General features: G+C 50.4%; 1 protein-coding gene across 3 annotated transcripts in view; it reads left to right on the plus strand.

The window, feature by feature from the left end:
• The window catches only part of NTRK3 (neurotrophic receptor tyrosine kinase 3), a 204,219-nt gene that overhangs the window by 11,295 nt on the left and 166,090 nt on the right, over window positions 1–26,834 (plus strand). For all 3 annotated transcript variants that reach the window (XM_015638975.2, XM_015638976.2, XM_015638977.3), the window contains exons 2-3: window positions 21,699–21,773; window positions 23,293–23,364. In XM_015638975.2, coding sequence (XP_015494461.1) covers window positions 21,699–21,773; window positions 23,293–23,364 — 147 coding nt within the window. The remainder of the gene's footprint in view (window positions 1–21,698; window positions 21,774–23,292; window positions 23,365–26,834) is intronic.

The raw sequence follows: 26,834 nt of genomic DNA on the forward strand, positions 1-26,834 counted from the left end.
ATTTATGGGCAAAGCACTGTACAGTTTTAATTTTTCCTTTTTGCTTATTCAGGCTTTAGCTCCAGAGGAAAATAGCCTGGGGTGGCTTTGAAATGGATTCTCTCTGCCCCATTAACTTATTCAGTGAGTTTAATGGGCCTTTTTTTCTCTGAGCCTTGAAGCCATCATTAAAAGGCAGAGATTTATAAAAGCAAAGATACTCCTGAGCTTTAGTCAAACTTTGGGGGAGCGGGAGGGGGGCAATGGTGTTGCTGTTCTCTGTGGTTCTGGTGATGATGTGGGTTGGGTGTTGCTATTGTGCCTCTCTGGAAGTTTAACATGGATAAAGGGACCAGCTTGTTTGAGATACTGCCCATGTATCTCTGCTGAGGACCTGTGGGATCAGCTGGGCTGTGAGAGTGTCCTGTAAATGATGGGATGTTATCCAGGCTCCTACACTTTGGGATATTGCCAGTGTGACCTGTCTGAGCTGCAAAGCTGCATCTCTCCAGGCTGAGAGAGAGGAACTTCTCTTGCTTTGTGTAGGCTGCTCACAACTTTATTTTCACCTCTTTTATGCCATGCTGGGGCTGGGCAGTGCTCGACTCTTTCATGGGTGTCTATGGTCAGTGCTTGGAGCTCTTCCCCTCCATCCCTCTCTCTCCTAGTGGCAAGTCTAATTGCACCCCTGCTCTCCCTGCTGAGCAGCCCAGTGCTGCAGGAGGTAGGGGTTTGCAATCTTGCAGGGATTGCACCTGCTTAGCATGTGTCTTCCAGCATTTGTTACAAAATAGTAGAGAATGAGACTGAGATGAAATGTCTGAGCGAATTCTCCCCTTTTTTTGCCTCTTCTGGGATCAACCTCTCCACTTCTTGTTTTGCAAGCCTCTTTTTGGGGAGTAAATGTAGGAGCATGCAAGGTGTGGGTTGGCATGTCACCAGGGGCCCCCTCCTGCTGGCATGGCTGGAGCTCTTGTCCCCAGGCCACGATGTGCTGCAAATGTCACTTGTGGAAGGGCAGCCTGTGCCTTGTACCACTGGCAGGAAGCAGTGGCAGGGGAGAGCTGGGGGCAGCAGGATGTGTGTCCTGGCTCACTCCTGGACATGAAGTTGAGCTCTCACCTCCTGGGCTGGCAGAGACCAGCCATGGTGTGCTCCAGGGGGGTGATGACACAACAGGGTGGAGCTGCTGTGCTGGGACAGCTACTCCTATGTATTTCTTTCCTTTTCTTGTTTCAGGTGTGGTGTGGGCAGGCCAGGTGTAACCTTGGTGTCTCTGTGCCCAGCCAGGGCTGGGAGATGTGTGGTAGCTGGAGATCCAAACACGCTGCCACCCCTCAGGTTTTGCACTGTGTGCTTGGAGAGTGCATCCCTCACCAGCCCTGCTGCAATTCAGGGCTGGGGGCAAGATGCTGTGGGACAGGGAAAGAACCTGCTTGCCCAAAGTGATCACACGTGTGGGGCTGACCCCAACCCCTGGCTGCCAGAAGCAGCTGGAAAACGGGACTGGAGAGTGGGTGACGTGACTCGTGTGTGTCTGTGCTGGTGGCCCTGGGGCTGGCTCAGTGTCCCCAGCACAGGGAGGAGGGACAGCAGACTGTGACCCTGCCCGCCTGTCCCCAGCCTGGCAGCCCCGGCCCGGGGGCAGGAGGAGCCTTGGCAAGGGGAGAAACAGGGGGGCGGTCTGTGGGGCTTGCCAGGAGGAAGGAAGGGCCCCCAGCTCCAGGAGATGTCTGAGGGTTTGTTTGTAGCTTCCCTGGAGGCACTGACCACCAAGGCTGCCCTTGGAACACTGCCCCGGGCCAGTGTGGGACAAGGACACACTGGAATGACCCAGAGGTGGTTGTGGCCAAGCAGAAAGCAGCTGCAGCATGCAGCCATGCTAGGATAGGCCTGTCTGTGACCTCCAGAACAAGAGGGAGGCTCTTTGGAGATCCATCAGCTCCCACATCCCTCCCCAGGTCACAGCGGTCAGGGGAAGGAGGCTCTCATTTCCTAATAAAGACCCATAAAATGCAGTTCTCCCCTGCCCCTGTAAATCTTTGTCTCTCCTGAGCTACCTGCTGTGTAAATTGCTGCTGACCCTGTAAATCACCCTCTGCTTTGCTCTGCCTCCCCTGAATCCAGACCTTCCTTGTAAATCCTCTGTCCCCGTTCGTTTTCCGCTGCCGACCCCCTTGCTCTGCCCGTGCAGTAAATCCTGAGCCCTGGTGAGGCTGGGGGAATGGATGGGGAGATGGAGGGCAGCTGTCCCAGGATGGGTTAACCCTCCCACCAGCTCCTTCAGGACTCACTTGCCAGTGGGAGCTGGTGGAGGACATTTTTCCTGGCTGCCTGTGGGGAAGGTCATCCTTGTGCTGTAAACAGGGCTGGGCTGTCATCCTCAGCTGGGCTGCAGCCAGCTGGCTGGAAACTGGAGGGTGTTGGTATCCCAGCCCTCAGCAGGGCTCCTAGGGATGGCTGGTCCCCCAGGACACGTTTCTGAGTTGTAAAAATAGCTGGAGTAAAGTGAAAATCTCCTTTTATCCCTTGAGTGCTTGGGGTCATGGCATAGCTTAGCTTCACTGTGCCCCTATGTAAGCTTCCTTCAGTGGGCATTGAAGGAGCTGTGGGCAGCAGAGGTTCCTTGTGTAATGGAGAATTGTCACCCGGGCTTCTGCTGGATGCTGATGCTATGTTCCTGAGTCTTGAGTCGCTGGGATGACCATGCTGTGGTTTTTTTCCCCCAAAACAGCACGTAGGAGCTGAGGCAAAGGGTCTGTAAGGGAGCTGACCCGATGGAGGTGTGGGAAAGCCAAACCTCAGCTCAGTGCCGTGACCTGGGTGTGCTGGGATGTGCCAGGGGAGGTGTCAGTGTCTGTGGGAAAGGCTGTGTCTGGAGCTCATGGCTTGTCCTCGATGCAGCTGGAGGTGCTGCTGCTTTGCTGTGTGCTGGGCTGTCCCAAGGGTGTCGGGCAGCCAGCACCCAGGCAGGTTTACTGGGGTACAGATTACTGGGTATTTCTAAACCCTGGTGAGCAAAGAGCAGTCACACTCCAACACAGATGCCTTTTTCCTCCTAATGAGCAGGAGTGAGTGATGCCCTGAAGTGCAGGAGCAGCTCCCACAGAGGTCAGGGGAGCACAGAGCAGTGGATGCACAGGCAGAGTGGGGATGGGGTCACCCATGGGAGTGTTTTGGGATGCTGCTGTCTGAAAAGCTGCTGTGTGAACACAGGACTTAGAGGGTCCTACTTGGCTCACTGGGGAGGAAAATGCTGTAAGAGATCTGAGTCTTTGTGATGTGGCTTTGAGTACCTCAGTCCTCAAGGTATGAGGGGGAAACTGGGGTACAAGCCTAGAGTGGGGAGTGCAGCCTTTCCTGACCTTTCTCTGCAAGTCCCAGGCCTGAAGGAGTTCCTCAACTGCCTGAGTGTTCAGGGTTTGGTTTACAGAAGTGCTGGCCTGACCCAGCATGGACTGTGTGTGCCACATGGAAAGGCACCGACCTGTGTCATTGTGGTCCAACTCTCCCTGATCATCCTGAGTGTGGCTGCCAGAAAATCTGCAATAAAAACGTGGAGATGCTCAGGATGGCTGATTCAGGTATTAATATTAACTCCTGGTGATGCTCTGCAATAGACCTGGTGTTGACCCAGCTGGGTGTTTCCTTCAGACCTTTCTCCTGCTGCCAAACATTTTTTAAAATTTGTTTTTCTCCAGTATCTTGTGCCTGAGCTGTGTATTAGCACTGGCCTTATGATGCTGCTGTGCTCTGCCTTTGGGAGGAGGATGGAGGAGATGATGTGTTTGTTGGGAGCACAGGGATGCTAAACAGCAGTGGGAAAGGCAGGGGGCAGCGGAGGAGAGCAGAGGCAGATTTTCAAAATCCATATAAATAGCAAAAATAAATTTCCAGCAAACGCTTCCAGTCCTGCAGTATTAAGAAAGTGAAGCACTAGAGGATAAGGAAAGCATGAGCAATAACAGCAGGGATTTAGAAAGAATAAATCTTGCCAGACAAACCTGATTGCTTTTTCTTTTTGATGGAATCACAAAATTAGTGGCTGAGCAGAACGTGGAAATCCTAATATATTTGGATTTAGCAAAGCATTTGATATAGTGTCTCACCAAATCTTACTCTCAAAATTAGTTCAGTTTGCCTTGGATACCACACTGCCAAATGGACTGAGAACTGGCTTAGGGCCCTAAACTGATAGTGATGGGCTGTGTCTGGGGAGAGGGGGAGCTGTGGGAGCAGAGCTGCAACCTGGCTATTCTCACTGAAAAAAATGCAAAGCAAAACAACAGAAAGCCCCATAATAATAATAAAAAAACCCCATAAAAATCCAGGAATGTGGTCTGAGTTTGAGGCACCTTATTATGGGAACATTGACAAATTGGAGAGAGTTCAGAAGCAAGCAGAGCAGGGGAAAAAGACATCAGAGGGGTTGGATTACCCACAGAGGGAGGCTGGGGGCTGAGAAATCCCGGGGCTGGAGGCATTTCAGGGAGGAGCAGGTGGAGGCCAGTGGGGCTGGGATGGACATTTGGGAGCTGGCAGGGAGCAGCACCTCAGCGCCTTCGCCCCCGCGCAGCCGAGACTCGCCCAGCTCCCATTTCACGGCCCTTTCCAGATATTATGGCATAAGCAGGGAGAATATTCACCGTGACTGTCAGAAAGAACATCCCTGACCGGGGGAGCTGGGCACGTTTCCTCAGGGAACATCCTGAGTCTCAGAACAAGCAGGAGGAGATGGCCTGGGGTGATTTGTGTCTGTCGATGGGGATTTTTTTCCTGGACCGTGGACTTGGATGGGAAGCTGAGAGCTGATTGTAGCTGCTTTGAGGTGCTGCCTCCTGAGATATTTATCTGCACCTCACAGACATTTATTTATCATCACAGAAGGGGCTTGGAAACTGCTGGTGGCAGCTGGAATGCAGATGTGTCCCCAAGGGAAGATGGCCATGTCCCTTCATGTTTAAACTTCTGGCAAGGTGATGACCCTCTGGTGACTTTGCAGAGGAAGGACAGGAGAACTTGATGCTGCTCACAGGATTTTGTGTGAGGAGTTGTCTGGAGGACAAGCTGGGAAGGATGAGGTCTTCCAGGAGGTTCATCCATGAAGCTGTCTGTCCAGAGTGCTGAGCTCTAGGAGTCCTTCAGCACTCAGCTGGGGCCTGGGAAGCATGCTGAGTGTTTGGAGGCTCTTGGTATAACTGCAGGGTTCCCACAAGGTGAGGGAACCTGTGGCTGGCAGTGATGGCTGGTTTGGGTCATCTGGGAGCCACCAGGGCCACCACTGCCAGTGGGATGGCTTGGTTGAGCCAGGCTTCTCTGCTTGCCTTTTAAAGCAAATGTGTGCCTTTTGAAACAACTGCAAAGAAACTTTTTGTATGGGAAACGTAGCTTGCTGGAGGGAATGGTGCTCTGCAGAGGGAACAGCCACCCTTGTGAGCCAGTGAGGTGGGGCAGGAGTTAGCTGGAATGGACCAGAGCTGGGGAGAAAGCCATGGAACAAAGCTTCCATGACAGGCTCCTAGAAGATGGGGTGGTCTTGTGTTGGTGTCCTGGTCTCCTTGTAAGACCACAGGGTTTTTTCAGCCCTGCATGGTCCTTCAAGTGTTCCCCTGCTTTGCATTTCTCCCTGCCCAGAGCTGAGCCTGCTGGGATGGGGCTGAACCAGGCAAAGTTTGGGAGGTATTTTTAGCTGTTCTAATTGTGGCAAATAAATGCCATTCTTACTTGTTGGGATTGAGCTATGGCTAAATCACAACTAGTTCTAATGATGATAATTACCGGATTTCAATATTTATAGAAACGGGTGCTTCCTTCATATTGGCAGATGCTGCTCTGCTCTCACCTTCACAGATCGAAACCTTGGCTCATTAGCACTGCACCTATTTACTTACTTGCACATCTTTTAACCCACAGATGACAACACATGAGAGATCTGGAAAGATGTGGGCCCAGTGCAGACACTGTAGTCCTTGGCTAGAAGCTGTGGGATGAATAGGATAGCACCTACTGAGGACCTCTGGGTTGGATTCTTGCTTTTTGGGAGCTCATGAGAGATGTCCTCAGGGCTGCAAGCTTGCCTGGTTCTGCCAGGGCTTAGCCCCCAAGGGGTGGCTGTGGCTGTGCATATTTTTGCCTGTGTTAGAGTTGTGGATGCTGCTTGGATTCCTGTGTGCACCGGCACACGTACGCGCTGTAACTGGGACAGAGCTGAGAGGTGAGGCTACACAAACAGCTCCACTCCTGTGATGCTGGACTTGGAGGAGCTCGTGGAAAAGGCTCTGGGAGGCTCCTGCCTGCAGCAGCAGCTTCTGGATGTCTTGATTTGGCAACATCGTTCTCCAGTCTGGTACTGCAGGAGGGTGGGCACCTTTAGGACTATATGGGTGCAGAGCCATGTATTGGGGTGGCCATGTGCCACTCCCTAAGCTTGGGATGAAGGTGCAGCCCCCCTGGACTCTCAAACCAGCTCTGCTGGGTGTTTGCAGCCTGTGGATCCTCACTGGTATCTGGCCCCATGCACCCATCAGGTCTGAGACTCCCTCCTTGAGCAAGGTGTAGAAAAGATTCACTTATTCAATTTGCTATCTCTCCAGTGCCACATAAGCTGTATTGATAAATTAATCTTATATTGTTGTGACTAAACAGCCCTGCAATTTTTTACACTGTGCAGTCTAATCTGTCTTGACAGCTGTATCATTAGTTTATATTTGTTGTAATCTTATTCACTGTGCTGGCTGTGGGGAGTTTTTATTTGAGGTGTTGTGCTGCTATGCAGGCAATGGGCACAGCTCTCTGCTGGGCATCTCGGGGTGCTGTGGGGTGTGCCCAGGCAGCCACCTGGGTGCCCTCCCCAGGAGTCAGCCCCAAATTCTGCTCTGCTGCCTAATAGCAGAATCTTCCTGGTAGCAGCATCCACAGGCCTGACTGGGCCTCCTCACCAAAGCATCTGTGCTGCTGAGGTTTTGATGGGAGCCTCCAAGCTGGGGTAAAGAAAATGTGGATGTTGGAGGAACTGCATCTTAAGGCATCCTGCAAGTTCTGCTGTGGGATGGGAGATAAGTTGTTTGCTTGGTATGTGTTTGTTTTCTGTGATATGGGATGGTCCCTGTGCACTGCTGAGGTTACCTCTGGGTCACAGGGGATAAAGGGACAGTGGGAGCTGGGACTGCACTGTCTGTCACCCAGAGCTTTGCAGGTGTTGCAGAAGGGCTGGTGATAAGTGCTGGCATAGTGCTGTGACTCGGAGGTGACAGTGGCACAGAGTCACGGGTGGCTGCCTGCTCCCCTGGCTTCTGTCTGGTTTTGCTGTCCTTGGCCCAAGTGGGGCTGATTCAGGTCTCTGTTGATTTTGTAGAGTCCCTTTGCTTTGCAGGCAGCTTTGTGTGCATGTTCTTTCAATAACATCTCCCCACAACTGTGGAGCAAAGTGTTTTGGGTTGGTGCAATGAGAGTTCTGCCAGCAGAGAGCAAGATACTGCACACCCTGGGCATGGGACAGGGGGTGGGGGCATTTTGGCTGCTGCTTTCTGCTTTGTCTTGAACTTGCTGAATTTGGGAGAGAAAGGACAATTACTAGAGTGTAGGCTTCTATTATTTGCACCATCTCTGACCAGTCATGGACAGTTCAGTAACAGCTCAAGCCCAAACTTCTCTCTTGAGTGCATTCATTTGGGAGAGCATTTGGGATCTGGCAAGATGATCCTAAAGTAGATGTGTAGATGTGTACCTTGCAGCCTGGTGGTGCAAATTGTTCTTTAGTCCTTTGAACAGGGTCATGCACCTGTAATGCAGGATCCAGCAGTGCTTTGTGCTGTGCTCAGATCCACCCTGGAACCAGCAATGTGTGCCTCTAATGGATGTGCCAGCTCCTGGTGCTGTGCTGGTGCTGCCTGTGTGATTCCCCCTTTCCAGGCAGGCCAGGGAGCAGAGGGTGGGATGTGCTGTCTGACAGCTCCAGCTGTGTTGTGGAGGGCTGGTGGGGCAGGATGGTAAAACTTGGTGGGATCTGCATGGTGGCATCATCACCTCTGAGGGTAGGAAAATCCCTGCTCCAGGAGACAAATGCTTGGGGACACATCAGTGACCTGCTCATTGCCAAGCTTGCAGTGATGATGTGAAAGAGGTTCCACATGTGCTCATCCCCCATGAGTGCTGGTGGTGTCTGGTGGTGTGACAGCCCACCGTGAAGCTTGGAAGCTCCTTGCTGTAGCACGGGCTTGCATCAGAGTTAAACTGCCATTAGTGATCAGATCTCTGGTTGGGAATGGCTGGGGACAGCCCTGGTAGTGGCTGAAACCTTGGTTTTCATTCTGCAGCTAGGAGAGCCTCCTGCTGTCATTTGTCACGGGCTGCAGCTGGTGACAAGGTGACAGATGCCAGCAGGTTGAATACAGCTACTCAGCATGGCCAGAGGCAGGAGGTGTCCACACCATTGGTTGAGGCACCACATCCTCCCTCTCTCCCAGCTGGGTGGGGTGATGGAGATGAGGGTCCCTGGCACTTACCCTAAATCTGGGGTTGGTGACAGCTGCAGTGTCTCTGCCAGCACAGCAGTGACACCTCACTGTGCACAGGGTGCTGCTGCCCACTGCCACGGAGAAGATGCATTTCCCACTCAGCTGGTCTCTGGTGCCTGGGGACCTTGCTCCAAGGTCTAGTGGTAAAGGATAATCCATCGTCTGCAAGGGCTCTGCCAGCGTTTTCAGCAAGGAATTGTCACTTGTCCCTCTTGAGGTGTCCAACCTGAGCATTGTGCAGCCGGGGCTCTCGGGTGGGAAGGGGTGGCTAGGTGTGTGAGGTGGGTCCACTGGAGCACGGAGCATTGCCCAGCATGCTGCTCTCTTTGCCACATGGAAAAGATTTCTGTTCTGCCTCCCAGCCCTCTTCACAGCGCTTGATGGTTGCTGCTCACACCCTGCTTGCTGATTAGCTTCATGTCAGGCTGGCAGTGCAGAGCAGGCAGGAGAAGCCTCCCTGGAGGCTCCATCGGTGGCAGGGCCAGTGATAAAGCTCAGCTCTGCTCCTGCTACCCTTGTCTGTGGCTACCTCCTGCTCCAGGTCAGAGTGCTGCTGGGGCAAATTGAAGCTTTTTGCTGTTTATAACCTTCTCATCCCTTAGCCAGTGTGAGAGTGTCTCAATTATCATTTTAACCTGTTAATCCCTGGGTGAATTGCAACTCCCAGATGGGTCTCACACATCCATCAGTGCCAAGCATTGCTTTAAGCTCAAGGTATTCCCTGTGCGACTTGGAGTGACCTCCAGTGCTGCCAGATCCTAGGAACTGGTGTCAACTGGGAGCCACAGGGAGCTTTGGGCCAGTACTGCTATGCTCCACCCATACTGATGAGACTATTTCCATAGCAACTACAGGATTTTTCAGAGGGGAGTTAGGGGAAAGATGTGAAAAACCAAAACAAACCCAGCTTAAAACCATTATGGACAGAATCTGTTGGTCAGTGTTTGGGGGTGGGTGGGGCTGAATAGCCTGTCACCCAGAAGTTCTCTGTCTCTGTGTTTTTGTGTGGGACCTCATGGGACAGGCAGCCCAAAACGTGGAAATGGGAGCTGGTGCTTGCATTGCACAGCTGGGGAAGGTTGAGATGCCCTCATGGGGCAGCTCTGCCAGGGCTTTGGGGCTGGGATGGGGCAGGAGTGTGCCTGGATGCTGTGTGGAGGCAGCATGTGCTGCTGCTCTCAGGGGAGCCATGAAGGATGTTGCAGCTGCTGATGCACAGCATCATTTCCCAAGCTGGTGGCATCACTGTGCTCACTGTCAGCAAGGTGATTTCAGTGGTGCTGGGGGCTGTGCCAGCTCAGGTGGGACTCAGGAATGTCTTACACATGTTCCTGCCCTCCTGTAGGGTACAGAGTCCTGGGGAGCAGGAGCTCCCAGAGCTGCAGCTTCTGGCCTTGGAGCATTCCAAAGCTGCTTTGGCTCTAGGCTCTGCCCTCCCCTCTGTCCTCATCCTGCTTCCTTTACTTCTGTCTCCTGCCCTCACCAAGAGCCAGCAAAACATCTGGAAGGGCTGTAAATGACTGTTTTGGGGCAGAAAACTTTGGTAATGTAGTGACAGGTGCAAGCCTGGCATGGGGACATTGTGTCCCATCCCAGGGGCTGAATCTGAGCCTTGGCATCGCGGCAGGAGAGATCAGAGCATGGCTTGACCCAGTGCTGTTGGACATATTTGTGGTTTTGGTGCTGGTTTTGGGAGTTGGGCAGGTCTGGCTTCCTGGCAAACTTGAAGGTGTCTGAGGGGCTGGTGGGCTGTGGTGGGGCTGTGAGCAAGGTCAGTGTGGGGTGATACCGAAGTGTAGGTCAGTGACACCTGGTCCCAGCGCTCCAGCTGCAAAGGGGGGAGCACAAAGGCAGCCCTTCTCCATCCCATTGCAATCCCCACAGTGGGATTGAATCCTGGCTGCAGGAGGGCTGTCCCTGCCAGCTGCTGTCCCCAGTAAGCCCAGCCTGGCACACGGTGTGGGTTCTGGAGCCCAGCAGCTGCTGGCTGTGAGCGAGCCAGCCCCGCTCCCCGGAGGGCTGCCTGCTCTGGGGGCAGACAATGTCTGTATTCTTTGTGCAGAGTGAGTTTTCCTTTGTGCAGAGTGAGTTTTCCTTTGCTGATAACCCTCTGGGCTCGGGTAGTTTGCTTTGAGGATGTGTTGGTGCTGGGACCCTTTGGGCCCTCCAGCTGCCCAGGAGCAGAAACAAAGTTTGAGTGATTCTTTATAACAACAAACAAAAAATAATAGAACAATATCTCCCTGAAGGAACTTTGATGATCTGCTTTCTGGCTTCAAGATTCTTCCATGACCCTCAATGGCACCAAAAAGACACGTGTCTTGTTAAATACATCTTCAGAGCAAGTGGTGAAAGGGCAAGCAATGTCAGGAGGAGCATTGTAACTTCCTTGTTCCCTGCCTCTCCTCAATTAATACTGAGCAGGACCTTTGGATCCTCAAACACCCCTGAGAGATTTTATACCTGTCAGTTTAATGCCAGCCTCCTAGAAATCCTTCAGCAGCAGGAGGTTCATTTTCAGGAGCACAAAGCTATCATATTTTTGCTCGTCTCATGGATGTTATTACGTGTCACTGCTGTGGCCTTAAACCTCTGTGCCAAGCCCCAGTGATGAACAACATCTTCAAATGGTGCAAGGAGACCCTGCTAGTGCAGGGTGGGGGTGTCAGGGTGGGTTAAGGTTTGCCACATGTTGACCACACTGCAGTAACCCAGGTTGTGTCCTCCTGCCGTGCTCCTGGTGTGAAACAAACCTTATCTGATTAGCAGCCTTATCTCAACAGCACCACTGTGTCTGGACAGTGTGAGCTCAAGGGTTTCACCCCACATTTGGCCTGGTCAAGGAGGAGCCCATGGTGAGCAAAGGGCTGGGGCTTGGCTGAGGGAGGCTGGTCTTGGTGTGCTGAGAAGCTGCAAGTCAAGGTGCCAGGCAAGCAGAGGCTTCTCCATAGTTCAGCTATGCCTTTATCTAGAGGAATGGCAGATGGAGTGCTGAGAGGAGATAGAAACCATCCCAGGATTTGCTGTTTGTGCAGCTGGATCAGCTCTAACACAGCAGCCTGGTTAGCAGTGTCTCTGGCCATCAGAGGGTCTTCTATAAGATTTTTGCAAGGTGCTTTTTCACATTTCTAAGAACAAAGAATGCTGGGAGAGGAGCTTTTAAAATGTCTGTTGCCTCCCTGCTCTCCTTTCTTCCCCTCCCTGTGTGTGTCATGTTTATAGGCATGCTGGTTTGCTTTTGGTTTTCAGAGCCAGCTGACTTCCCACAAAATACCTGTTATCCTGGGAAGCCTCGAGCTCTGACTCACCACGTCTTAATGAGTACATCCCCCTGCTCCTGAGCGATGCTTCTGTTCCTACACCTCTGCAATAAGAGCCAAGTCTGTGTGTGCGTGTGTCCCTTGCAGGAAAAGCTTATTGGAGGGAAGGGAGAAGGTTATTTTCATGTTTTTTTCCTGGGGAAAAGGGGACTGAGGCCTTCTCCTGGGTGATGGAGGAGCCCCTACACTGCTGCTGGGGAGGGTGGGCAGAGCTGGCTGTGATTTATTTGAAGAGCAGATACAAGCCTCGGGAGGTCACAGCAGTTGGCTCAAAAATAAACTGTATGGAGAATTTATCTGCCTTTTTGGCTTTATGGGGAGCAGCTGGAAGCTGAGCAGGCAGATCTGTGATGCTCTGGAGGTAATGAGAGCCTTGGACAGTCTCCTTTCAGGTTGGAGTTACCCTGCCCATGGCTGTCCAGGGCAAAGGTTGGGAGCCTGGCCTGTGGCCAGCCCAGCTGGGCATTGCTGCCTGCTTGTTTGAGCTTCATAAACATCTGAGGAGCCAAAATGCTGGAGGATCAAAGTTCAGGCTCCTTGGGAGATGTTTGGGAAAGAAAACACAATCCAGCAGCCTCACAGGAGCAGGATCCAAGTCCAGAAAGATTGTCTCTCCCCTCCTCTTTCTTGGCCAGTGGCTTTCCCTGTGTTTGGGGTGTGTGGGAATGCTGGAAATGGGATGAGCTGAACTCTGTGGAGCTGTGGGGGAGCAGAGGAGGTCAAAGCAGGATGAGGGACTGTGGGAGGGCCCTGGATTTGGCTGCTGGATGGTCATAACCGTGCAGAGGCTGAGACACCCTTCGGCACCCATGGCTGGAGCTCCAGGCTCTGGCTTCTGTGCTGCTTTCAGGATCCAGGCACGGGAACGGTGCCCAAACACGTGCACCTACATCAAAATAGGGTTAGAGATGGAGATCACAAGGATGTAAAACTCCTGAAATGAGGCTCACATGGTGGCTGTGGTTTTTGGGAAGTGTGCTTGTGGGTTTGTGTGGGTAGGTGGCAATAGGTCTGGGTTAAGGACTGCAGCCCCCTCCAGCCATGGCACTTGTACAGCCCTGTTCTTGGCTCTCATTCTGCTTTTTCTGGACTCTTGTTCCTGCCTCCTCATTCCCAGTGCCATCCATCACAGTAACAGCCAGTTTGTGGGAGATTTTATTTTCTCCTTTTCCTCCTCCATCCGTTTTCCTGTCTTCAGGCACAGCGTGAAGTGCAATGAGTGCATGTGGCTGATAGTGCTCCCTTTTGGGTCCCAGCTGAGCTACTACATTCCACCAGAATATTATCTTGACCATATCCATGCCCTGTGTCTTTTTTGAGGGGGTGTCCTTTCTACCACATGCTCTTTGGCACTGCTTTTTACCAAGAGTTATTCCTGCCAAGCTGAACTCTAGGTGTACCCTTAGTACATCTCATTGTCTTGCTAATGTGTGTAGGCACTGTGCTCTTCAGGGAAGAAACAGCTGCCTTTGGAGTAGACCTTGGCAGCCTTTTTTGTGCCTGTATTAGTATATTAATATATATATATTTACATATATATGCACACTCATATATATATATATTAAAAAATATTATAGTTCAGGTTCTGAAAAGCCCCAGACCTATTTGTAGATGGAAGTGTGAGGGAATTTGACTTCCAGTTTGAAGTTGCAAGAAGGGTTTAATGAAGCAGAATGTGATTACTGAAGCCGATTTTGACCATGGTGCTGCTTCCTCTCTAAAATGCCATTTGATCTTTAAAGACCACAAACTGCTGCACACTTCTGGCTCTCCCTGCATGTAAAATCCTATGGATAAGCATCCTCTCCTTTGGCACGGCAGGTGCTTGCAGAGCTGCTGAAAAGCAGGCACTCTTTTCCTTTAGATGGGTGCAGGAGCCCAAAGGGTGCTGCTTTGCCCTGAGGTTTGTGTGGTGTAAAACTCCCAGGGGAAGGTTTCTTTTTCCTGTCCTTGGGTTGCTTTCCTATCCTAGCCAGCTGCATGGCTGTTTTGGAGATGTGGTATGATTACACACACACAGGTTGACATTAGCAGTCCTGAGCCAGGAGTCTCTGCTCTGTGTCCCCCAGATCCATGTCCAACAGCGGGAAGCACCTATCTGGGCACTGAAGACTGGCTATGTAGGTTCTCCTGCCAGAGAGTAATGGAAGAAATGTCCTTTTGGGGAAGTATAATTGGTTTTGCCACTCTGAGGAAAAGCAGAGTGAGCTTTGGCGAGCGCTGCAGGTGGGGAGTGAACTCTCACTTTTAGTGATGATTCACCCAAGGCGTCTGTGTTTGTGTATTTATATCCATGTCTGCAGGACAAAACTGCTCATCCCATTTCATGCTTTCTCACTCTAGATGGTGTTTGGGACTGTGCAGGGGTCAGATAGTCGTGGGAATAAATAAGAAAGAGTTTGGGAGGGAGTGTGCAGGAGCTGGGAGGTGCCAAGGTGGTGGGCAGGGTGCTGGAGCCCTTCCACAGAGGGGTTTTTGGGACACTGTCCCCTCAAACCTTTTCCCTGTGCAGGAGATGCTGCAGCCCTTGGGATTTTTCCCCTGAGGCTTTGGCACTGCTGCTTGTCTCTGAAAAATGAGATTTCTTCAGCACTGGAATAATTTTGAATACCTCAGTCCTTGCTTGGGACCCCAGGACTGCTCCCACCCTGGACTAGCTGAGTAATAGTGATGGAATATTGGGGCAGGTATTTGTTGTGGTGGCAGCTGTACTGCTGCTCACAGCACTTCTTCAGCTCTGCTATACTACTTTACACCTATTTCTTCCCTTCTGAAAGTATGTGCCTGGGAATAATTCCCTACACGGAGAAACTGTGGATGCAGCGTGTGCTAATGGGAACATACAGCTTCCTGTGTGCAGCGGCCATCTGTCCATGCTGTGTCCAGGCAGCCTGCTGTCCTCTAGTAACACTGACACACTGTCCCTGAAAGGAATGCTCTCTGCTCCATAAATCATCATCCAGAGCTGCTGGGGGATGCAGAGGCTCGGGGAGATCATAGAAGGAAACTGGTGAATGCACAAACACAGGGCACAGAGCACCCTGAGAGCATCTCCTGTCCCTGGGACAAAAGCAAAGCGTGAGGTTCTGGTGGTGCTGGCACTGTTTTTTATGTCCAGCTCCTGTGTGTCCCTGTGGGTGCCAGCAGGATGGAATAAGGGCAGAGCCTGGGAAAAGAAATCAAACCTGTTCAGGGTAGCTTAAAGCTGTTTCTCTGCGCATCTTCCATGGCAGGGTGTCTCCATATAACAATCTTTTTAGACAGTGCAGCTGTAGCAGCTCTTCTGCACCCTGTGGATGCTCCTGGCCAGCCTGGGGCCAGGTAGATGCTGTTGGGGTGGAAATGAAACTTGTCTGGACTCATGTGGAAAGTGTTCTGTGGGGGAGTCCTCTCTGAATGCTTTGTGTCCTGTGACTCGCTTGTGCCTAGCAGTTGGGTTTCTCAGGAAGATGTTTGAGATGCCACTGTGCAGTGGCTTGTGGGGAGCAGCATTGTTCCCACATCTTCCTCAGCTGGGGACTGGGGACTTTCTCCTCTGCTCAGCCCTTCTGGAAGGGTCTGGTTTGGATTGCTGGCTTGGATGTGGCTGGGCCCATGGGAGGGGAGCTGAGTGCAGCCCTGTCCCGCTCTGCAGCACCCACATACCCTGACATGACCTTGGCAGCAGAGCAGAGCAGAGCAGAGGGAGCTGTGTCTCCGTGGTGGTTTATGATCGTTACCTTGACGAATCACAATTACACTGTGGGGTTATGCTCATAATTGTTTCTGCAAAGCTGAATTTGCTTTCTCTACCCCCCTTTTCCCACTGACCTCAAATTATCCTTAATGATCCACTGCTGGGTGACCTTTCCATGCTTTTTGGGAAGGGGAAGACTGCTTGAAATGGGGAAAATGTTGTCCTTGTAAGTCTCTATTCAGCTGCACTTGCCTTTAAGTTTCTGTTACCAATTCACTTTTATAAATTTCATATTGAGGGAATCAAGTCCTTTGTGCCTCTAGTTATTAAATTATGTGATAAGTGCCTTATAATACTGTGAAAGATGTTTGATATTTTTATAGCTTTCTCAGCCTCAAGTTGGGTGTGAGGGTTGGATAAAAGGAGCTGGCAGTAGCCACAATGGCTGTGCTTAGCCCTGGCTTTGTGTGGGACCTGCACTAACTCTCAGGGCTTCCCATCAGCATCTGCAGCACCTCTTCTTGGAGGAGGCAGCTCTTTCTGGTCAATGGTTCAGACATGTCTTTTCTTTATTCCTGCTGCAATCAAATTCACATTTGCATGGTCTGGAGCTGGCATGCCAGGAGATTTGTTTATAATGCTAAACATATCAGGTAATTGAAAGCTAATGTGTCTGTCTGGATTGCAAGGTTTAATATGCCTGGGTGACGAATTAATTTTCCCGTTGCACTACAAGAGAGAGGAGGCAAATGCTCTGCTTGTTTTCCCTATACATATACATATATATATTATATAATTGTGTGTCTGTTGGGGTGAGGCCTAATTGCTGGCACACAGTGTCTAAACACAAGTGGTGGCACTTGCACAGCAGGGACACGTCATCTGCTTGGGCACTGATTGGAGCTGATGGCATCCTTGGGAAAATTGCTCCCCTCCAGTTTGGGATAGACACAGATCCAGGGAACACATGTTGGGTAATACTTGGTGCTTCTTGGGTGCCTTTTTCAGCTATTGACCACAATGCTTGAAAAGCTGAGGGAGATGAGACAAATGCTATCCTTGTTGTACGAGGGGGCTGAAGGAAGGCCAGACACATTCAGTAGCCTCAAGTTAATCACTTGGTAAATGAGGCTGCTTCTTCAGCTCTGCCTTGTGGGGTGAAATGAGCCTGGCTGTGTTGGAATCCCAGTGGATATTCCAGTCTCCCTTGCTGTGCTGGCCCTGGGCTGGAAGGGAAGCACGTGAAGCTGTGCAGACTCAAGAAGATGACACAAGCTTGTCATCTTTTTGTCAGACAAAGCATTCCTCCTGGGAATGAAAGGAATTGCTGTTTCCACAGGTCTGTTGGCTACCAGCCCCCTTCCAGCAAGCAGGACAAGGTCCTGGCACTTCTCAAGACATGCTGTTACCTAAACCCTCTGAGGTGGTGACCTTATGGTCAGCAAGGTCTCTGGTCTCTGTCTGTGTGATGCCAGGGCAGAGACACCTGGCTGCCTTGCTGGCTCCACACGGGGTCTGTGAGATGAGGAGAGGGATTAGATGTTTGCAGGCTGCTGAGCTGACAAACAGGGCTTCACGCTTCACAGGTTTGCTGTAAACTGGGACACAGCACAGAGCTGGGGATTGACCACTGCTCTGACTGCAGTGGCCTACAAGGCTTTCATCAAGTTGGAAAGCATGTCTGTGGGTACATGAGATGTGAGGCTGGTGTCCTAAAGCTAGCTTTTCTCAGGCTAAGCCTATGCCTTCCTTTGGAAAGGCAGCTGATTTCCTCAGCACAGAGATGACTTTGTGATGAGAGGTTAATGTGATGCTGCACTACATTACAAGTGGTTTGTTTTTCTGGAGAAGACACTGTCTGGCCCAGGTGTGCTAGGTGAAGTCATGGTGGGAGGTGTTGAAGGATGAGAACTGCTGAGGCTCCTTGGAGGTGATGCTGGCTCATGTTTCTATTGAGGATGCTTGCAAAAGAGGCAGGAGTGTCCTCATGTGCTTTTCTGCTGGAGCTGTGGGGACACAAAGCCAGTTGAGAGTGGTCAGTGGGAAGAGCAGCAGTAACAAAACCAAGAGACACTGCAATACCAAGTGGAGTGAATGTAAATGTGGGTGTAACAAGGCTTTTGCCACTGGCTAGAAAATCATGTCTGTTGGCAATGACCTGCTGGGTAGAAATGCCTGGTGCAGTGTTTACTAAAGGGGAGAACACAAGCCTCCTGGCTGATGGGGCTGTTATAAAGGCCAGTGTGATCTCACCCTGCCACTCATGGTTTTTTCAGTGTAAAATGGGAGCTGCTCATGCTGTTACCCAAGTGAGATCTCCTGGAGACTGCTCTGAGTTTCTGGTCACTCTTACTCAAGGAAAAGGGACATAAAATAGGCTGATAAAGAAAATAGATAATCATTTCCCATGTGTCTGTCGCTGTGGTGGTTCTTGCACTGATCACCAAGTGTGAGCATTAGTTGTGCTGGGTCTGAAATCAGAGGCAAAATAACCTCACTGTCGGGACTGTGCCTGAGCAATATATCTGCATCACTTCTGGGACCTGAGTTAGTGTCTCTTCAGGGCACTTGAGACAATTTGCCTTGCACTTCACAGGTACAGATGTGCTGCCTTAAGAGACCTGGCATCATGTAGCTTGTAAATGATAGCTGGGTGGGCCTGGCTCCTGCTTGCAAAGGAGGGAGGAAGAAGTGCCAGGAAAGAAAAAGAGCTGCTTAAGCAAAAACAGTTTTGACACAAGAGAAAATGGATGTAAGATGCAAGTGAGTACATTTGGGTAAGGAATGAGAGGTATACTGTTTCAGTCTGAGTTGGAGGGCAAAGCCCTTGTAACTCCCAAGGTGGAATTCCCTTGGTCTGCAGAAAGTGTGGTGTAATTCAGTTCTGTAGTGCAAGCAAGGGGATTTGGACCCTTTTAATGTACAAGGAGTGTGAGAAGGAAGTGAGTATTTAAACAAACATGCCCTACCCTCCAATCTCCACCCAAAAAGTAAGTGAACAACATCATCTGTGTTAGTGATGCATCTCATATGATCTCAATTAGAAGCTGGACATGAATGTAGGTGGATCTGCATGTGGTGAGGATTTGTGAATGTTCTTGAAGCTATTGGGTCCTGCAGAAGAGCAGTTTACTTTAGTAATAACTGAGGAATGCCACAGGAATATGTACTTAGAGATGTGCAGGGAAGAATAAACTGTAGTCCACTGGCTGTAATTCATAGCTCAACACCTGTCTGAGGAGACCAGGGCAGGGCTGGGGGCTGTCACAGCTGTATTTGGTGTGAACCAGGCACCCGTGTTCCTGCTGGGTTAATGAACCGAGGCAGAGGAGGAGGGAAGGTCTCAGTCTTTGGCAGCAAGTGGGAGGATATAAAATTTCTAGGGCAAGCAAAACCCTGGAAGGAAAAAAAGGGGAGCTAGTTGAGATACTGAAGGACATGAGAGTGACTTAAGTTTCAGGGGTGGAGTTTCTCCACTAGGTTGGTTTGCTTTCCTGTGCAACCACTGCCAATTTTGCAATCACAGCTTGACTCCTCGAGCTTTCAGAATAAGATGCATTTCTATTTTGTTTTTTAAAAGGGTTCAGGTAACCCAGCCAGTGCAAAGTTACACTATTCTTTCTAAAGCAATAGGGAAACAAAGAAAATATTTTTCCTGGTGTATATTTGAGGTGCCTGTAAACCAAGACTGATTTGTCACTTTTAGGAGCAAGGCTACAACTAATGCTAAGTTGAGAAATCAGGCAGAAAAGGGGAAAAAACGTTTCTGCAAATCTCTGAGAAGGGTGGTGTTTGTGTACTCTAAAGGACTCGAAGACCCTTGCTGACCTATGCACCCAATTGTTATTTCCCTGCATTGCACTCTATATAAGGCAGCTGCTGCTTTGGGGGATTATCCTATATATGTGTGTGCATGTGTTTTTCCACTGCTTTTTTTTTTCTTGTCTCTCTGTGGGTGTGGTATGTCTTTGTTAAATAATGAACTAAAGTATATCTGGCTCAGGAAGCTCTTGGGCTTTGGGAGGCTGGAATACAGGTTGTGGAGCTGTATTTACAGTCTAGTGTTATCTCACTGGGAGAGTGGGGGGCTTGCCATGGGGACCCCTGTACACCTGTGCTGAGTCATAGGAGATTCACGCCTGGGCATGTCACTGAGAACAAGCTCAGGTCTTTTTCTGTCTCCTCTAGAACGCTGCCCACATGGCTTTGAGTGTCAGATCAAAAATAACCTTGACTTTTTTTAGCAAACACAATCAATAAAACAAGAGCCAATCTGGCCGCCACCTCCTTCCCAGCTGTGGCTGCTCCATAACTCCTGGCTCAGGGCTGTTCCATCCCCCCCTGAAGGTCATTATTTGGATGCTGAAGCTTCAGCTTGACCTGGTGGTAAACCAACATCATCCCATTCCTCCTTCCCATGTTCTTCCTTTCTCTTGGAGGAGCCTCACTTTGCTTTGTGGGAGTTGCAGGTGGGAAATGTTTTCAGCCTGTGTTTCCAGCCTTGCTCAGTCTTGTGGCCCAGGGCCTGAGCTGGCAGCCCTGCCTTGACTCCAAAGGGTTTCACTGAGCTCTTGGATCTCCTGACTGACTCCTCCCAGTCTGTGTTTTGTTCTGGAATTGTTCACAGGGGCCATAGACATTGGCAGGGAACACGAAGTGGCTGTAATAATGTCCTGTTTCTGATTCTGTCTGGGACACAGGCGATCCAAGCTGATGAGCAGGGCATTGGGGATGAACTGTGACTTAGCCTGTCATGCAGCAGCACTTGGGAGCTTGTGCTGTGTCCTTAGAATAACCCCTCTGGGCATGCAGACAGATTATGGAACATGTGGAAAGCAGAGGTGACTCTTGTGGGTCTCTGCTTTGGATTGCGTGGTGAGAGCAGAGAAATATATGGGAATTTAGTCCAGGCTTTGTATTTGACTTTTTTTTTGAGCTGAATGTTATTTGGGGTGTGGCTCAAGTAGGTCCATGTACTTCCCTCATGCCAATTCATCAGTTCTTGTGCAAGCACAAGGCATAGTAAATGCTGGAGGAGGAGCTTGTGGTGCCTGTGACTGCTCTATCAGTGGTCTAAGATCCCTCTTCTTGCTCACCCTCTGTACCACCATGTGGGATCCTGCGACCTTCTTGCCTAGAAGCATAGGATAGTTCTCAGTGTTTTCTCATCACTCCAGCCCTTCATCACGTGGAGGTGTTTCCCCTCTCCAGGAGACTGGAGAAAATCCAGCGCCAGAAGAAAGTTGGTGTTGGAAAGTCCAATACCAGTTATTTTATCAAGGCAGATGTGAGCTTGGTTGCACGTGTTCACAGACTTCAAAGTTGGGCTTCTTTCACATATTGTCCAAGGGGACCTGCCAGATGGTTTTCCCTGTCTCAGTTGACTTTCAGAGAGGACTACCTCCACCTGCTTCTCAGAAAAGACCCTCCTGAAAATGTTTGTGTTTCTGGTGGGACTGAGTTTAATCTGGGAGAAAGCCATAACTGTCCAAAGACTGCCTGGGAGATGAGGACTGAACTCCTTTCACACCACACAGCATTGCAGCCTCTCAGCAGAGGCCTGTGGCCACAGCCAGGCAGCCACACTGCTGCCAGCATCACTCCTGTGCCGCCGGTAACAGGGGACCCTGTTCTCTGGGGCTGCTGATCTGTCACCTTCCCCCGCCTCTAATATTTACTGAAAACGATCCTGCGGTGACAGATCTATTTCTGTTTTTGTTCTCTATAACATACCTGCCAGACTGCCCCAGGCGACTGAGGAATTTGTAATAAAGGCAATGTTTCCAAACTAAGCTTGGTGCTCTCCTGCCAGCAGCACTTCCAGCCAGCAAAGACCAGGACCCTGTTTATCCAACCCAGTTAGAGACTGGATAAATATATGACTTTTTTTCATTTTGGCTCTAAGTTTTTGTAGAGAGGTTTTATTTGCTTTCACTCTTTTTGCATGACCCGTTTCAATTGTGTCTTTGTTCACTGATGTATGCGGTGAGGGGCAATGACTTGGGCAAGGATATTCAGTGGCTTGGTTGCACATTCCCTGCTTGAAACTGCGGGTAAAGCCATGTTATTCGACTTTTCCAAAATGCTGGGAAAACAGAATGGGGCTGGGTGGTAGGGTATGGCATCCTCCCTCTGTGTGCTGTCCCTGGCATGGGCTCAGCAACCATCTGGTTGTGCCACAGCTGAGCCTTTCCTTCTTCTCCACAGACACATAGAGAACTGGAAGAACTTGCAGACACTGAACGCCGTTGACATGGAGCTGTACACGGGACTCCAGAGGCTGTGAGTATGTCCTGTGCATCAGGGAGGGGAATGTGCCTGGGCAGCCCCTTCCTTCCAGCAGAGCCACGGCTTCCTTCCCTCTCCAGCCTCCATGCTGCCAGTTTAAGCTGCTGGATCTACTGTGTTTTGCTATGGGAGTCCATAAAATGGAGATGAAATGCTTTTTGGTCTTGGCTGGGTCTGAGAGAAGGAGGATTGCTAGCTCTTGACAGCTCTGTCAACACACATCAGCCCTGACCTCTCCTCTCCCCTGCTGTTCTGGTTCTGGGCTTATGTGTTGCTCTGACTCATTCCAGCCCCACAATGTAAAATTCCAGCTGTCTCCACCAATCCTTCATTTCTGGGCTCTTGGTCCTCGTTTAGTGCAGTTACCATCATGGTGGTGCTGTGCAATAAGGGAATTGCATCTCCCTGCACAGCTCTCTGAGCATGGAGAGAGGTCAGTTTTGTGTGTCATGGAAGGGAAACCAAGGGATTGAAGGGACTTTGCATATGCTTAGGAAGCCTGGCCAAGCAAGGATGCCACCCAATCTCTTAATTCCCCATCCTACATCCTCTGGAACTGTGAGTACCCTGGATGCTGTGTATGTGAGATGCAGAGTGTTGCTCAGGGCTAATCAGAGACTAATAATGTGTTTCACTGGGAGCTTTACAGTAAGTGCAGCTCCCATGTGGGCTGGAGGAGCTGTATGGGGCTGAGCACTCAGTAACCAAATTCCAGCAAGCTGCACTTTTAACACACAAAACCCTTGTAAGCTGGCTGTTGTTCTCTCCTCACCTAACAAAGCAGCAGAGACAGCAGATATTTACAGAATCACAGAACACACTGAGCTGGAAGGGACCTACAGAAACCATGAAGTTTAACTCCTGGCCCTGCAAAGGACCATCCCCAATAGTCACACCATGTGTCTGAGAGTATTGACAAATCCTATCAATATCCTTGTATCACAGTTCTGACAGAGCTTTTCTAAAGTAGGCTGTGGAAAGGATTCTTCTCCCTTCAAGATCTAGAATTCCCTATGGAAAATTCCCTTCCTTATCAGAGCTGCAAGCAGCAGGGTTTCCTCTTGGGTATGAAGATGGGAGAGGACTTTGCTGTGGTTAGGTTTGCTGCACAGTCCTGCTTGTGGAGATGTGGGGAGAGCAGAGGAGAGGAGGTGGCCTGTGCCTCCCCCCATCAAGCCTTGGTGGATGTGGGAGCAGAGCCTCTCCCAGAAGCTGCTCCACACTGAACCTGGGCCGTGTTACCACGTCAGATGGAGATGAAAAGCCCAAATTCCTCTTTGCTCCTAGCTCTGTGGCTGGTGGAGGCTGCCCTGGGTGTGATGTCCCAGATAGAGGAAAGCTGAGTCTGTCACTGCTGTGGTGTTCCATCAGGGCTGAACTTAAGGCTGCCCTGGGTGTGATGTTCCTCCTGGGAACGGTGGGGCTGGAGTCACAGCACACCTGGTGCACTGAGCAGGGCTTTAGAGCAATTGTCTGCCTGGACTCCATTGCCACCTTCTGCATCTCTCCACAGGACAATCAGGAACTCAGGACTACGAAACATCCAGCCGCGAGCCTTTGCCAAGAACCCCCACCTGCACTACATGTAAGTGCCAGCTCCTCCTGTCCCCTTTTGCCTCTTCTCCCTGTGGAAACGTGGTTCCCAAGGCAGATTCCCAAAGTGCCTGCGGGGGACAGCAAGGAGAGGGAAGGGGAATGCTGATGGGGGAAAAGAGAGGCAGAGGTGGGAAAGGGCAGGAGATGGAAAAGCAAAATGCACAGGGAAGTGGAATGGGCTGCAGTGCAGGGTGGGGAGAGCTTCTGCTGCGAATCTGGGGGTTTGGGTTCCTAAAAACTGGCCTGCCTTAGATGGCCACTTTAAAGAGCTCTGGCTGCATCATCACCAGCCTGGGGGCTGCTGCACATTTCCCTTTCTGTGGAGCTTGGGGGTGGCCCCCCCTGCCCCAGCACACAGCCAGAGCCTGCCCTGCTCATTAGTTTTTAACCAAAGGCCGCTTTTCTGACACAGATCCTGGGTATGGGGCTGCCAGCTCTGCTGCTAATTATTGACTTCTTAAACTGGTGTCTGCAGTGGGCACGGGGTAGGGATGTTTTGTGCCAGAGAGGCTGGAGCCCTGTTACCCTGGGACATGGCACAAGTGTCCATGGCATTGTCAGCTGGAGAGTGGTGTCACAGGGAATTTCCACATCCCTGAGGCCAAGGGCACCGGTTTCTTTTCTAGATGTGTATTTACTTTTCCCAAAGTGATAAAGCAAAGCCTGAATTTCAAGGCCACTGTGCAAGGTGCTCCGTGGGCTTGAAATATTCTGTCCAAGTGACTGTGTCTAGGATCAAAGCCCTCTCTGCTCCACTGTAGATGTGAAAGGTGGAAAGGGTTTGGTGAGAGGCCCGGGCCTCGGGCACGAGCTGATGGGCTGAATGGGAGGCTGTGTTTATCCCTGCTTTCTGGAAAGCAGTGCTAGTGGCTTCTTCAGTGAAAAAGTGCATCCATTTGAGTGTGTGGGTGCACTGGGCCATCGATACAGACTTGTTCCTGGGGCAAGGAGATGGATGCGACCTGCAGAGAGGGATAGATTTGTCTTTTGATGTCTGCTCAGAGATGATGTGAACTGAAAAACCCCAAAAGCTTCCTTTTTGGAAAACCATTTACAGTTGCTAAGTGACAGTAAAGTACTTGCTAAATAGAAGATCTGCAGTACGAAAAGGGCATGAATAGTTGAGGGCATTGTGAGCATGAACTGAGCCTTTTTGAGCTTAAAGAATTGCATATCTTCATAATAAACCCTCGTTAATACTGACCACTGGGATATTCCTGATTTCTGCTCTTTGTTATTTTGATTTGCAGCATTTGTTTTGTGTTTTCTGTAGTTGTTTGTTCTTGGGAAGCTTTCTCTCTGAACCACTCTCAATTGATTTTTTTTTATTTTTTTTGAGGGTTGTTTGTCAATTGTGCAGTTGCTGTTTATGTATCTAGCAGATAAAATGAATAACATTTGATTCCTGATGAAATTAGTTTGGATGTCGTAGGAGTTTAGAAGGCCACGTATGCTTGCTTTGAGGCTGAATGTGCCATTAATGTGTACACAGGCAATTGTTGCTGCTTTTCCCCAAAGTGTTTGTTTTTGTCTTTTGGAATTACTTTTGTGAGCGGAAAAAAACCCCACATCCATCTTCTGTCAAGAGTTAGGATTGGTACGTGGTGATGAAATATGTGTTTGTTTACTGCTCGGGCCCTGTAAGATTGATCATGTTCTTAACATCTTTCTTTCCTTGCCTTTTGGAGCTCGAGGCGAGTAAGTATATTATTTGCTTGGTGTTTGCTAGTGGGTTTTGATGCTGTTCCTGTGACTTGGCAGTGTGGATGTTCCCCGTGGGGGATGCTGGACAGTCGAGGATGGAGACCCGGTGCTTGCAGAGCTGGTGACTCCCTGCTGCTTCCCAAAGGCTCTCAGACCATGATGCCACCACTGCTCCCTTGCAGCCAGGGTGACTCCCGAGGCTCTGGCAGGTGCCTGGTGCCACCTGGCATCCCCTCCATGGCCTCAGCGCTCTGCCAGCACATCAAGGTGCCTCCTTGGCTGCTCTGCCTCCCTGGGAGCTCAGCTCGAAGGCCTGACATTTTCTGCAGCCTCTGCACGTAGGAGCCAGGGATAAAAGGATTAATGGAAATGTCACTCTGCTGTAAGTCTTGGGCTGCTGTAGCCAGGTACTGTAGTGGATGGGAGTGAAGGATACTGTCCCAATCCTCTCCTGATGGGTGGTGTGCAGGGCTGGACTGTGGGATGCTGCTTAAGGCTTGTTGGGTTACTGTTACCCATTTTCACTGCCACTCTGGTTTTCTTTCTCCTTTGGTGGCTGTTTGGATGGGTGCTGGTGGAGCTGAGTCAATAAGATGACAAATGTGTCTTATAAATGACAGACTGTCTTCACTGCCAGGGAGGGCTGGCACAGGGTGGTGGGGGCCCCAGGCTGGACCTCTGCAGGGTGTTACAAGCTGGGTCTGAGCAGTTTTTCACTTGAAGCTTGTGTACAAATTCTGAGGCCTCCAAAGCTTATTTCCACCCCACACACGCCTCCCTTCCCATCCTGGGTTAAACTGAAACTTCCTGCTGAACTGAGTTTTTTCCCAGTGCCTTTCAGCAGGGTTTCCTCCTCTCAGATGGGCCAGATAGCTCTGCCTTCTCCCAGTAACATCTATTTCTGGCCCTTCCTCTGTGCACGCGCTTGTCTTCAGCCCCCAGCTGTGCAATCACAAGCAGATCACTTATCCCAGCTCTAATTGCAGCAGCTCAGGTTTGTGAGGGTTTGGGTGAAGCTTGGCTTGGTTTTTTCCCCCCCTTCCCCATCACAGAGTCAGGAAGGAAAGGCAGGAAACCCATGAAGGGAATTTTCAGCATTCAGATGCTCAAGTGATAGACCTCAGGGTGCTCCAAAGTGCAGCCTGGCAGGGTCATGCCTGTCCTTTTAAGGTTTGAAATTAGATGTAGTAAGTGCAAGGGGCTTGAGGCCGGCAAAATCAGTGGATGGGTGGTGGGTGACTGTGAGCCAGAGGTGTGAATCGAGAAATAGCTTTGGTTTCCTCTTCCTTTTCCTTGAATGAGGACAATTAGGGTTCCATGGCTTGTCTGATCATTGGTGATGTGAAGCCTATCACTGATACAAAGACAATCCAAAATATGACAGTGGGTTTTGCAGAATGGATCTACCTCTTCTGCTAGTGGTTGGGCTGAGACAGTTCAGTCCTTCTAAAACAAATACTGGCTGGGTGCTAACTGTGTCTGATCTGGATATCTTCCAGTGTCCCTTACCTGAGATCCTCTCACTGTGAGAAGTTGCATTGGTAGGTTCCTGGTCCAATCTCTGTGCTTGTTTGACAGCCCTTTGGCTATTACAGGGCTGGTCCTGGGCAATCTCATGCACTGGATGAGGGGACCAACAGGTCCAGGCTGTGGAAGGCTGAGCCTTTGTAGCCAAGGTTTCTAGATGTTAGTATTAGCAGGTGATGCAGCTGAACAGAGGAAATGTTTGTGTTGACAGAAAACCCCAGTTTTTAG

The sequence above is a fragment of the Parus major genome, chromosome 10 (genome assembly GCF_001522545.3).
Source record: "Parus major isolate Abel chromosome 10, Parus_major1.1, whole genome shotgun sequence".
In the NCBI taxonomy this organism is placed as follows: Eukaryota; Metazoa; Chordata; class Aves; order Passeriformes; family Paridae; genus Parus; species Parus major.